Raw genomic sequence first — 14,365 nt, 5'->3', positions numbered from 1 at the left:
TGTTTCCATTATTTGTGGAAATATGTGGTAAATAAATAACCAAAGATATGAAAATATATTTTCATTAAAAAATTAAAATTAATATTAAAATTTTGTATAATAATAACCTTGGGAAAAGCTAAACATTACATTTCTTATATCATCTTACACAATTTTTACCTGAATAATTATCTTGTATTTTTAATCAATAACAAATGTTTATATGTGTGTATTTAAATCAGACACCTACAATAAAATGTATTATTATAGTCTTCTCTTTTGATTTGTAGTACTATTTTACAATATCTAGTTTACATATTTGTTAGGATCACAAACTGCAATGTATTAAACTACATTTATAAAGTTTTAAAAATTATATAAGATTTTTTAATTATATATTTACAACTACATTGTTATATTTGTACAATAAATTTAAATTACGACAGATTGCTTCTCAAATTATGCTTTAGTTAAGTACAAAAATAAGTACTTACAATTTAGATTATACTTGACATGAAACAAGATCATAGAACACAAAAAATATTAATTAAATTTTTACTCCATTTCAATATTTCAGTACATGCAACAATGACATGTTTACATAACTTTTCTAAAAGTTTTTCTATTCAATGTTTATAATTGATTTCATCATATAAAATGAATAATATATATTTTCTTTTAAATTCATACATACTGTTTCATTTTCTATTTGCATAATTTCGTTTGCTTTTTAAATGATCTACGATGATAATATTATTAATATTAGCATTATTATTATTACTTTACAGATCTACATTATATTCATGATTCATGTTATAGTAATTTAAAATTAATTTTGTAATAGTTTTATATTCTACATGTAATCATTTTTATATTTGTCTAGAAAAAGGATATACGTAATTTTAATAGATATGCTTCTATTGTTTGTAATGAAATTTATTTTCCTGAAAATGTAATTGTTATGCATATGTCTTATAATATCTTATATGATAACCAATAAGTACAAGAATGTTTAAATCAATAATATTATATTTATACAATTCAATAATATTAATATAATTTCCAAAAGTCCAAATTCCTATATTTCTCAGTTAAATATCAAATCCTCAAATTTTCAATTTCCTACATGTTTTATGTTCCGTATTTAAAAGTTCATTAGTATGAAATTTTTTCAAAGTCGAATTGTAGGACTATTTATTCCACATCGCTATTTTATCGAAGAAAACACATTATTACTCATTTGCTTTCTTGAAGGTAACGCTGTACAAAAACATTGTTAATTGTTCGACTAATGACAATAGAATCATCCTAGCTAAATGAGTCATTAATTGTAGCTTTAGCACGTAAATATTTACGCAGGTAAATTGTTATTGTTTGTCGGGTACCAAAATGAGCCGTATGAATCAGACATAATTGTTAGGTTCATTAGGGCAAGTGGTGGGGTCCTCTTCCCCTACATTACCTGTTTCCGTAGTAAAGGTTAGGTACTCCGAATTTCAATTTTTGTACGGGGTTTTAATTACATGTCTACTTTATAGATATGTTTGTATTATAAATGATAATAGTTCTATTCGTTTTGGTTACATAATTAGATATTAATTTCTAATATCCACTTATTCAATACAAAATGGTATTGAATGTTTTTAGGCGGGTAAATATGTATTCCCTTTTTAATAATGTGGTTATGTTATTCTTGTATCTTGAAATAAAAAATATTTATATTTATTTGTAATGTATCTAAACTGTGTGTTTAGGCTATAACGTGTTATCGTTATCCATTACTTAATAAAACAGTGAGATTTTATGGTATATATGAACCTCCATATTTAAAGGTTATTTTATTCATTAAATACTGTATATGTATTATATGTTATAACATTATATTAATTTAAATATTATTGCAGAAAGTACATGAGATACCAGTATATCCAATTTTAAATATACAACTTAGGGGATATGTGTACCCTGTAATTGAAAATTATCAATCTTATATTCATAAACTTGCACGTGTTTTGAACATCACTGTTGAAGATGGGTAATTACTGTGCAAAGTGGCACTTCATAGTCTATTAAAAATAATAATTACCATATTTTCTTCTATTTGAAATGTAATAATGTATATTGTTATAATATTTATATTGATATTTTTGTAGGTTTCCATTTCCCCACAGAGAATTTAATGTAAAAAGATTTAAACCAGGAGGTACAGTAATTGACAGTGAATATGATATAAAAATATATGAAAGGGATATACAAGTTTCAGATGTTACAGCCACGAATTGTCCTATTTTTATTAGAATATTAGAAGCAACTTTACCTGAAGGAGTTTCTATATGTATAGATAAGTATGATCCTATGATACAGAACAAAAGAATTATTCCAGATAAGGAATTACTTGAATTGAAATCTCAATTAAATGAGATAATGGAAAGTAGAGCACAATAGAATTTAATTATCTATAGAAAAGAAGGTATTTAATAGTAATGTATCCAATAACAATTTATTCTGAAAATAATTTTTATGCAAACTAAATGTGGACAATATATTTAATAATATAATTAGTAAAAGTTTTATTGTATCAAAATTACATACAGCAAATACATGTCTTTATAAAAGATTTAAATATATGTAAATATAGTTTTATATATTTTTTCTATTAAAATCTAAAACTTTTGTTTATAGAAGTCCAAAATGTACAACCTTTATTTTGGAACCCTCTTCTGATCTTAGAGATTCTTTTGTTTTATCGTTAATCTCGTCTTCTGTAATATACAATATTACATATTATTAGAAAATTGTGTTTAGTTATAAATCTATTATTACTTACTTGATAAAGGTTGAAAATCTTTAAGATAATCTTCGAGACCCAATGGAAGACTTTCTGGTAATTCGCGCTTTGGGTCAGTTAAGTGCACTTGAGTAATTGTAGATCGTTTTTGTTTATGTGATTGACCCTGATAGGAAGGAAGAATTATTTGTTACTAATTATGGAATTTAGTGTACATTCAATTTTCTGCCTTAGTGCAAGTTGTATGCAATTATACTTACAGTACCAGGTACCAATATATGTGTTACTGTATCTGAAAATTTAACCTTTGGTTTTTCACTTGTTGTTAGTGTTGTATCTGTGACAGTAGAAAAGGGAGAACAGGGTATAGAAGCAGAAGTGGATATAATAGGAAGTGGTGGTACATTAGAAGATACTTTAAAATGCTTATTAATACTACCATTTGTACTATTTTGTGATGATACTAATTTTGAATGCCTATTATCAAATCTGTTTTGTATGCTGTACATAGAAGAGAATTGTGAACTACCTAGTTCTATATTATTAGTGGAGGAATGCATATCGATATTATCACAACTTCCATGAAATGAAATGTAATCAAAATCGTAATTCAGTCTGTATCTAGAAGGTTTAATGTTACTGTATTTGTGTTGATCTTGTAAAATATTAGATGTAGAATTTTGTTTTTGCAATAAATGCGATGTGACGTTCCTTGATCTTATAGATGAAAATTTTTGAACAGATTCATCAATATCTGCTAATCCGGATGTACTTCTAGATAGAGGAAGATTTTTTCTTGGAAGATTTTGAAAGTAATTTGTAAATGAATTTGTTATAGAAGATGGCAGTGGTGGAATATTAAAATCTACTTGTTTTTTTTCCACAAAAGGTTGTTGCAATTTGATAGTGCCATGGTTATCTTCAGTACTAAAACTCACTGTATTACTATTACAGGAATCTTGTACTTGATTTTCGAGAAAATTAAATGAAGTTGATACAAGATTTCCATGATTACTTTGAAAATTAGATGTCAATTTGTTTGTGGCAATGGAATCTGTAAGTGTTTTTGATATAAAGTCGGTTGACGCACTAGATGATTTTATACTTTTCAAAGGAGACAAAGAAACAGTCGAATCAGATTTGCTACTTATTAAATTGTTAAATGAAGTGTTATATTGATTTGAAATGTCTGCACCAAAAGATGTAGACATAATATTATTATCTATATTATCTAATGAAGATCTTAACAAATCAGAGGAAACATTTGGTGTAACTGGTTCATATGTTGGATTGTTGAAAGGAGTTGACATAAAACTATTGTCCCCTACCAAATTTGGCGGCATTGCATTGCTGCACACATTATCAAGAGGATATTGCATTTCATCAAGGAGAACATTATTTAACTGTTTGGTCTCTACAGAATTTTCAGTAGGTCGATTAGATGATATTTTACGTTCGTGTAAAGATAAACTTCCAAATGAAGTAGTCATTAAGTCATCAGAGATGTTACTAAAAGATTGTGAATTGTTGCTAGATGTTGCTGTAGTTGTTGATGTTGGTTGTGTATGTGTTTTATATAGCGATTTATTGAACGATGTTGTTGTAAAAAATGTATTTGAAAGTGAGAAATGTGATGAATGATTAAAGGAAGTTGTTGTAAGAGTGTTATTGTGTATACTGAAAGATGTAGATTCCATAGTACAATTATTTTTTTCGCTAGTTAAAGTATCAGTGAATGATGTAGGCAACATGTTTTTATTAGGCGAATGTGGATGGAGAACTGGTAAGGGCGGAATTTGACTGATGGATTCCTTTTTATAATTATGATTTTTAGAGTGTTTTGTGTCAATATGATTCTCTTTGGATGAACTTTCACTTTCATCACTACAAGACTCTCCTTTATCACTCGTTGAATCAGAACACAATGAGCATGATGCTCTAGAGCATGTGGAATCTGAAAATGTTCTCTTATAGCATTTTGCATGAAACTGAACTGCAAACATCTTAGTTCATTCTTACGTGAGCTACTACAGCTGTTTGATCTACTTAATATACGTTCAGCATTTTCTTTAGCTGCAGTGGCCATTGCTGTATCATTTACAACTAATGCATAAAAATGTATATCCATAAAAAGGTCATGATCATTTAAATCTATAGCAAGTCTAAAGGCCTTTTCAAACATGTGATACCTACAATATTTAAGATTAACTTTATATGTAACATCATAACTCCTACAAAATAAGGTATATATTATATACCTTAATAAGTGGTGGAAAAATCGCCTTGTTAAATCTCTGATTTCATCTCCATATTCTTCTTCAATAACTTGACTTATTGGTTTAACTGGGACATGAAAACTACCCAATGCATTCTGTATAAGATCTAAAGAAGATCAAATTATTTTTACTAAATATATAAATGAATTAAAAAATAATATTAAGTCTTACTTTCGTGCTCTGTTGTCAAAGGTAACTTGAATAAGTAATTTAAAATTTGATTCAGTGCATGCATACACACACGAGGATGTGTATCCCAATTCATGGCCAATAACAAAGAAGTTGCTTGTTCAACTTGAGATAAAGATAAATATCTTTTGACCAATACATCACCGGTAAAAGAATTTCCTTCCAACATTTTTATGACACCTATAGGACCTCTATTAATAATATTATATTAATACAAATTATCCTCTTATATTTAATTTACTTTATAAAATGAAGATTGTAATATACCGTTGAAAAATTAATAGCAATAGCGAATTTCCACGGTTATGTAAATCAACATAACTATTCAAATCATTTTTTTTATTCCATTCCACACGTAGTAATGCCGGTTGAATTCTATAGTAATTATAACCAGTGAGTTACACTTATTAGAACACATTTCAGCAAGGGGTTAAGGAATAAACGATTATAAAATAATACCTGAAATATGATGATAAATCAAGAATGGTAGTTTGTGTTGCTTCTTCACTTAATGTCTGACTTTTAATGCAAGATAAAGAAATGTCAAAATGTTGAAATTGACCTTTGTCATTCCCAATAACAAATATTATTCCATCACTGTGCCATGATGCTAATGTTGGAATCTTAAAAATGAATAAACATATTTTCTTTAGTTTTATATGTATAGCTATAAATATATACATATAAAACTTACAAAAGCTGCTTTCACATTGGTAGTAGTGCCTCTAGTTTGATCATAAATCATAACAGAACCATCTATGCAACATAGTAACAACAATTCCTGAGTAGGTGAAAATTTGATATAACTTGTATGTGTAGGTAAAGGCACAGAGACCATTGCTATCCTTTGAAGTTTATCTTGCTGAGAAATTTCATATGTACGCCACTCTATGGTCACCTCCCCCTATATCATACTTATGATGTGAAGTATTCAGTTGAAAAAGTAATGTTATCAGAATAATTAAAATAATAAATGATACACAACTATTACCTTCCTTGATACTTTTTGTTCTACAGAATGAATAATATTATCATTATTAGTATCAAACATTATACACAATGGGTCAAACTCACTGCGTATATAACAAATTAACCCTAATTTTGCTCTGAAAGTAAAAATATACTGTATTCATGTGCTTTCATTAAAGAATGAAGAAAGCTATATTTTATATACCCTAATAAGCGGTAGAGATGTATATTTGCACGGTCATGTTCTTTCACTGCTGGACTCCAAGGATAAACTTCATTAATAGTAGATTTCCACCAAATTAGTATCTATAACGTTTGAAAATTAAAAAATGAGAAACTGGGTAAAAATTGTAACTTATTATAAGTTGATAATATTGTAACATGTTTACCAAGTCACCGCACTTATTGGTTTGTATTTTCTTGTCCAGCCTGCGCCCATTGGGTCCAAACAAATCAATAGTAGACAATTTTGGCTCAAGTTTACTGATTTTGTCAAAAACATGACGTTTTGATCTTGTAAAGTGTACATGAGTTACTTGATTATCGTTGTAGGTACAAAATATATAATTTTTAGTAATTATCACTAAAAATATGAACAATTATAGATTATCCCAGCATATTGCCATAGAGCAAACACATTAACATAAATCATATGAAATATAATAATTACCATCTGATATATGCTCCAAAAGTTTTCCTACCAGGTATTTATCAAAAGTTATTTTATATATATCACCAGTAGCAATGTTAACTTGTATTTGTATTATTAAGGCATTAGTTAACATTAATTGTATAACACAGTCATCGTACCACTGACAATATACAATTGAATTGTCTTTTAATTGTTCCTATAAATTTGGAAAGTGATTATAAATGTTTGCAAGTCAGTAACTTAGCTGATATTTACCTCTAAATATTTAATACAATCTTTTAACTTGTTTCCTTTCTTATTTGTTGGTACATATATCATACCACGTTTCTGACAATAAGATCTCTTTCCTTCTTCATAAAAACTATCGATACGTTTATCATGGTAACTGCAATAATATTTTAAAGTTTCCAATTCATTTACAATTAATGTTTCATATAATATTATGCAGAGTTATTCAATTTTAAATATTACATGAAGAATATAATTGATCACAAACATAAATTTATTTATCTTACCGGAATGCACCAAAATCTGTGCTCTTTATGTTAATATTATCATCGAATGTCCACAAGTTTACTTCACCCAATAATGTAAACATTATAAAAAACAAACACTCTAAAGTAGTAGAATGTTTACATTAAAACAAACATAAACAACCTCACATTAAACAAACGAACGATGCGTTATATTATATTACAAAAAAGTTTAATTTTCGAAAGCTTAAATACGCATAAAAACCACAAAAAACAATATACCATTGTATTTAAGAACTCTCTAAAGAGTTATTGTTCACCATTTTGTTACAGGACGCTGCTTTATTGACAGGCATTACAATTCTAACCTAATTTTTATTTTATTGCATAAAAGGTTGCAGTACATGGGATATGAAATCCTATAAAATGGCAAATAATTGTCGGATAGTAATATGCTAAGAAGATATTGGCAAGGTATTTATAGCTTCATTTTAAGAGGTTTTTTAAAATTTATATTTACGCGCGTGCTACTGTAAAAAGGTTACAGTAGCGTTATCTGTTGGTGAATGAAAGAAGATAAAAAGGAAATTTTATTCTATTCTGTATAATCAGTTCAATCGATATGGTAGTTATAGAGAATTGCAGAGTATTACTTTACTTGCAGATGTAATTTCAGTACAAAATAGCATGCGTCGGTAAGTGTTAGAGGAAATTGGAACATGTTTTCCGAATTTTCGAATATAGAGCTTAAAATTTAGTGTAAAATCATTTATTACAATTTATTATGATCCCAGAAAAATTTCTGAGTACCAAAACGTAAATATTCGGCGTTTTACAGAAAAAAGCAATCTTTTTATTTGAGTAGTGCGACGCGTGCCCGTCAGATGGCGCCATTTATATTTTTTCAAATAGCGCGCGCAAATATTTCAAAACCACATAACGAATTAATCTTCCAAATCTACTTCCGACTATTCAAGTTAATTAGTTCATAACGCACTATCGTTTATACCATTTTTTACAAATTAAATTGTTTTTTTAATTAAAAATACTAATTGTAACATTTAATTATAAGTTGGGAATTAAAAATGAGAAAAATTGAAAAATATGAAATAAAGAACTAAGAAACAAGTTGCATGAATATTATCGTGCGATTACACGACGTTTGATATGCCAACGAATTGTCCAATAAATCGTGAGAACGTGTCATGTGTTCCAATGATAAACACTTGGATGAGTAGGAACAGTGAGCAAGCACGATTACACACATTAAATCGCGCAACAGATATCAAATATTTTGCGTATCATTAAAGGGTACACAATACAAAAATATACAATCGGATACAGCTGTTGTCACGATTAAAAGTGGAGGAGAACTGTCGTTTTTCCGCTAACGATGCTCATTATTGATACTAACGATGCTGATGAAAACATTCTGTCTGTAACAGCAGGTGCAATTAAAGATTTCCGTATTTATTCTTATTTTAATTTATTTGCTTTTACAAAATTATTTCTACTTTTTTTTTTTAAATAAATTATATCTTTATATTGGTTAGGTTAGGTTAGGTTAGGTTTTATATTGGTTAAGATATTAGTTAATATTGTTAGTTAATGTTGTTAAATATAATAGTTATTAATATTATAATTAGTGGATATTATTAAATGTAATAGTTATTAATATTATAGTTAGTGGATATTATTAAATATAATAGTTATTAATATTATAGTTAGTTGATATTATTAAATATAATAGTTATTAATATTATATTTAGTGGATATTATTAAACATAATAGTTGTTAATATTATAGTTAGTTAATATTATTAAATATAATAGTTATTAATATTATATTTAGTGGATATTATTAAACATAATAGTTCCTAATATTATAGTTAGTCAATATTATTAAATCCAACATTAATATTATTGACAATAGTAAATATTACACAGCTCAAAAACAATAATTTATAAAATTATGCTTCTATAAAATTATACTACTCAATTTTTTAAAATTACTGAAAAATACTGTATGCACAGTGATGTAATATGTAACAGGTCGATTTGTCATAATAATATCAGAGGATGTAAATCATTTTTAGTTGATTCACGTTCAACTAACTTCATAGAAGGAAATATGAGATCCTCCGTCAACGCCAAGTTTTCACAGCGTTTCTATAACATGCTGCAATAATATTAAAAATCTAGTAAAGTCTGCCTCATTTATCACAATAGTTCACTTTTAATCTGTCTCACAATTGTAAACTATTTATTTGATTGTTTTTGTAGTTTTTTTTACTCTCATTCTTTTTTTATTTTTATTTTTATTATTCATTACTATTCTTGTTATTTATTATTGTCTTTTTATTTTTATTTTTATTAATCATTATTATCTTTGTTATTTATAATTGTTTTTTATTTTTTTTTAGCCAGTATACTTTTTTATTTTTATTTTTTATCTAATATTTTTTCTTGTTCTTATTTTTACCTTAGTCTTTCAAGAAATAAGAGCTACCTTCTTATTGAATTTAACCTAACATTTTTTAAACGTAATTTTAAAAAGAAAATTACTTAAAATTGTTAAGTTATAATATTTAGTTAAACGTTGTTAAATTATTATGTTTACTTCATAAAGAAATTAGAAAAGTTTATTTACCAGCAAAGTGAACATTTACTTCGTATCATTTCTCTTCTGATTACATCCTCGGTTTATCCCATTAGGGTCTTTCAAAGTGCTTTCGGTATGCTATTCTCAGTTCTAAACGGAACGCAGTGGAAACAATGAACAAAGAAACAAGTTTTGAAACGAAGACGAAACACACGCTATGCTTCGATACTATTGGATAGTTGTATAACTCCTTAGAATTGACTATGGTATTCGGTTACCATTTCGTTGCTCGAATACAATGTTCCCTCCGTTGCTTACAATATCTTCATATATCCAGTTTAACTACTGCGTATTATGACCTTCTGTTGGTTGACACGGAGAATCACTCTTGCAAATTGGTTATCATTTTTTAGGTTATTTGTGTTATATTGATTCACTGTTTAAAAACGGCAGCCATTTTGCTGCAACATTACGTCTGGCCTCGAGAGGTCATTTATGAGTTTCTTAGTTTTAAGGTTTTGAAGTTTTATTATTGTAAGATTGTAAGATTGTAAAATACTCAAAGCTTTCAAAGTCCCAAATTCCCAAATTCCCAAATTCCCAGATTTCCAAATTCCCAATCTCCCAAAGTCCCAAGCTCCCAAGGTCCCACGCTCCCAAAATCCCAATCTCTCAAATTCCCAGATTCCCAAATTCCCAATCTCCCAAAGTCCCAAGCTCCCAAGGTCCCACGCTCCCAAGGTCCCACGCTCTCAAAATCCCAATCTCCCAAATTCCCAATCTCCCAAAGTCCCAAGCTCCCAAGGTCCCACGCTCCCAAAATCCCAATCTCCCAAATTCCCAGATTCCCAAATTCCCAATCTCCCAAAGTCCCAAGCTCGCAAAGTCCCAAGCTCCCAAGGTCCCACGCTCCCCAAATTCCCAAGTTCCCAAATTCCCAAAGTCCCAAATTCCCAAATTCCCAAAGTCCCAAATTCCCAAATTCCCAAATTCCCAAATTCCCAAAGTCCCAAATTCCCAAATTCCCAAAGTCCCAAATTCCCAAATTCCCAAATTCCCAAATTCCCAAATTCCCAAATTTTCAAATTCCCAAAGTCCCAAATTCCCCAAGCCCCAAATTCCCAAAGTCCCAAATTTCCAAAGTCCCAAATTCCCAAAGTCCCAAATTCCCAAATTCCCAAATTTCCAAATTCCCAAATTCCCAAATTCCCAAATTCCCAAAGTCTCCAAAGTCCCCAAGTCCCAAAGTCCCAAAGTCCCCAAGTCCCAAAGTCCCCAAGTCCCAAAGTCCCCAAGTCCCAAAGTCCCCAAGTCCCAAAGTTCCAAATCCCTAAATTCCCAAATTCTCAAGTCTTCAAACCCCAAATTCCCAAAATCCCATATCCCCAAATTTCCAAATCCCCAAAATCTTGAAAATCCCCAAATCCTCAAAGTCCTGAAAATCCCAAAGTCCCAAATCCCCAAATCCCTGAACTTTCGACCCGAAATTCCTTCAACTCCCAAATCACTGTAACATTAGTAGCAGACGTAGTAGACGGTTAGAACACGTTACGAGCTTCAATAGCTGCGAACCAATTTTACACGCAATGTTAATTAGCAACCTGCACGTACAATAGTCCTTCGTATGTCCTGCCCGCATTTAGAACGGCAAACGCGGTGTGGGAATTTCGATGGTCCCTTTGGTGTCTCTTCTAATTTTACGTCTCCGCCTACGTTCAGTGTCACTTTAGATTTTGACTTTATTTCGCGCGGGAATTCTGAAACCTTCGTATTATTAGTTCATTCACTACATATTATTAGTTCGTTGACCGATGTCAGGCACAGATTGTGAACTTTGTTTAACACATATTTAGTAACTGTTAATTTTAATAAAAGAATAATACTTGTTCTTCAGAAATGAATGCTTGTTCTAATATAACACGATTTGGATATTATTTTGCTTATTAAAATTAATTTTTTAATGTCTTGATATTGAAACCAGCACTTGTATACCACATTGCTCTGATTTTTTTTTATTAAAATGAGCTTTTTAGTTGTAGTATGACATTCATAGAGAATTTAAAAAATTTGAAATTGTGGAAATTTAAAAAAAAATTACAGAACGTATTAGTTTTACAATTTTTTTATTATTCCACCACGCTTGTTCTACAAAAAGTACTTGAATGTGAAAACACCATTAATTTAAAGCGACTACATGAATTTTATTATTTAATATTATACTTCTCCTTTTGAGAATACAATTATTTTTCTGCCAAATTATGTAGGCATGCAATATGGAACACATTGAGTGCATGAAACATGTTCCACTCTTTTGCATCAACTTCAGCGAAATTACGTGATAGTCGTATGATTGATTTCTGACTTTTAACAAGTAGCGTTTGCAAAAACCAATTAACATGGAGTGAATGGTGTACTCTTGTTTTGGAGCCTCCCACGCTCTGAATATTTCTCGTATTTTGTAAAATTAACTGTTATTGTTCTTTGAAAATTAAAAATTAATAATTGATAATGATTTATGGGATGAATTAGGTAAGTTAATTAGGGAAGAGTTTTGAGGAAGGTTAGTTTGAAGAAGGTTAGTTTAAGGAAGGTTAGTTTGAAGAACGTTAGTTTAAGGGTTTAAGGTTAGGTTAGTTTTATAGATTTTTGTAAGGTTAGGTTAATATGATGTACATAATGGCATCAAAAGTCTAATGGTAACTAAATAATTCTTAATTACTTTTCTCACTTTAATTATTCCTTGATCACCCTTTATTATTTGTAAATATAATTTTGGATAAACTTCTAAGAATTTTGCAAATTAAATTCCTTGTAAATTTTGAAATTTTAGTAAGTATAATAAAGTTGTTAAAAATTGTACAAGATTATAGTGTTACATATTAAATTTTTAGAGAATATTTAATGGTTTACTTCATAAATACTTCAACATACATAATTCTTCAATTATAATAACTATTACTACAAGAAAGGAAGTAGTAAAATAATTAAAGATTGTTCACTCTTAAAATTCAAAAAATAAAACAATTGACTGCAACATAAAATTAATACAAGTGTCATAATATGTTATAATACATTTTCTTAATTATATAAAAATGTGTTTTAATCATTAACAAAAGATATATAAAACATGAAATAATATCACAAAGCTTTAAAATTGATCGAAGAAGCATATCCACCCGATAATGCAATATGCGTGATAGGCCTGTTATCGCGAGACCATTAACTACAAGAATATGAAGCACACAGGTGATGACTAACTCCGGTATCTATTAAATTACTTTCGAGTAAAGTCTAGCAGGACTTTTCGAGTACAGCCACATGCTCGACAAACATACTTTGATCGTGTTCATGAATATTTTTATCATTTAACTACGCAGTTAACAATTCTTAATAACATATATTGCATATAAAGTAACATATTGCGAGTAACATATATTATACAACATATGTTATATTTAACACACATGTATTGCATGTTACACATATTATAAAAAGACACACATGCACCTTACACATTAAAATTATATGATACATATACAAATTGCAAGAAATTAAAAAATCCTAATTCCCAAACCTCCAACTTTTCAAATTCTTAAATTCTCAAATTCCTAAAACTTCAAATCTTTAATTTTTCAAATCCTCCAATTCCTAACCCCTTTAACACACATGTATTGCATGTTACACATATTAGAAAAAGACACACATGTACCTTACATATTAAAATGATATGAAAAATTTAACAAATTGCAAGAAATTAAAAAATCCTAAATCCCCTAAGTCCCAAACCTCCAACTTCTCAAATTCTTAAATTCTCAAATTACCAAAACTTCAAATCTTTAATTTTTCAAATTCCCCAATTGCCAATCCCTTAAATCCCTGACTTCCTAAATCCCCAAGTCCCTAAATCCACAAATCTCTAATTTCTTAAATCACAAAATTCCCAAACCTCCAACTTCTCAAATCCCCAATTTCCCAAATCCCTAAATCCACAAATCCCTAATTTTCCACATCCCCAATCGCCAATCCCTTAAATCCCTGCCTTCCTAAATTCCCAAATCCCCAAATCCCCAAATCCACAACTTCTCAAATTCCTAATATCCCAAATACCCAGATTCACAAATCTCTAACGTTCCAAATCCCCAAACCTTCAAATCTTTAATTTTTCAAATCCCCTAATTTCCAACCCCTTAAATCCCTGACCTTCTAAATCCCCAAATTCCTAAATCCACAAATCTCTAATTTCTTAAATCACAAAATCCCCAATTTCTCAAATCCCTAACTTCTCAAATTCCCAACTTCCCAAATCCCTAATTTTCCACATCCCCCAATCGCCAACCCCTTACATTCCTGACTTCCTAAATCCCCAAATCCCCAAATCCATAATTTCTCAAATTCCTAATATCCCAAATACCCAAATTCACAAATCTCTAACGTTCCA

At 29.2% G+C, this 14,365-nt stretch overlaps 3 protein-coding genes across 6 annotated transcripts in view; 2 read left to right on the top strand and 1 right to left on the bottom strand.

Annotated features, from left to right (window-relative positions):
- Positions 1-1,056: 1,056 nt before the first annotated feature.
- mRpL48 (mitochondrial ribosomal protein L48) lies at positions 1,057-3,483 on the top strand. The gene is made up of 4 exons (XM_003703652.3): positions 1,057-1,630; positions 1,734-1,811; positions 1,884-2,014; positions 2,133-3,483. Exons 1-4 carry the CDS (start codon positions 1,607-1,609, stop codon positions 2,422-2,424), a joined length of 525 nt encoding a protein of 174 aa, XP_003703700.1. The 5' UTR covers positions 1,057-1,606; the 3' UTR covers positions 2,425-3,483.
- frtz (WD repeat-containing and planar cell polarity effector protein fritz) lies at positions 2,535-7,663 on the bottom strand. Of its 2 annotated transcripts, none has more exons than XM_012286091.2 (15): positions 7,369-7,663; positions 7,109-7,238; positions 6,872-7,049; positions 6,591-6,784; positions 6,407-6,507; positions 6,218-6,338; positions 5,927-6,136; positions 5,692-5,855; positions 5,500-5,607; positions 5,215-5,423; positions 5,026-5,149; positions 4,787-4,956; positions 3,028-4,721; positions 2,807-2,933; positions 2,535-2,741 (listed from the first exon to the last, which is right to left on the bottom strand). In XM_012286091.2, exons 1-15 carry the CDS (start codon positions 7,449-7,451, stop codon positions 2,656-2,658), a joined length of 3,699 nt encoding a protein of 1,232 aa, XP_012141481.2. In that variant the 5' UTR covers positions 7,452-7,663; the 3' UTR covers positions 2,535-2,655. The 2 variants fall into 2 exon arrangements, with proteins under 2 accessions (XP_012141481.2, XP_012141482.2); XM_012286092.2 differs by having other exon boundaries at positions 6,224-6,338.
- LOC105662567 (uncharacterized) overlaps positions 6,779-14,365 on the top strand; it is a 26,692-nt gene continuing 19,105 nt past the window's right edge. The window contains exons 1-2 of one of the 3 annotated variants that reach the window (XM_076540422.1): positions 6,779-6,905; positions 7,721-7,800. In XM_076540422.1, coding sequence (XP_076396537.1) covers positions 7,779-7,800 — 22 coding nt within the window. In that variant the 5' untranslated portion in view covers positions 6,779-6,905; positions 7,721-7,778. Of the gene's footprint in view, positions 6,906-7,659; positions 7,801-14,365 lie in introns of those variants that run through there. The other 2 variants (XM_012286089.2, XM_076540421.1) reach the window with 2 other exon arrangements.

Source organism: Megachile rotundata, chromosome 15 (assembly GCF_050947335.1).
Source record: "Megachile rotundata isolate GNS110a chromosome 15, iyMegRotu1, whole genome shotgun sequence".
NCBI lineage: Eukaryota > Metazoa > Arthropoda > Insecta > Hymenoptera > Megachilidae > Megachile > Megachile rotundata.
The sequence above is the reverse complement of the archived record's forward strand: the minus strand, read 5'-3'. Positions and strand labels throughout refer to the sequence as shown.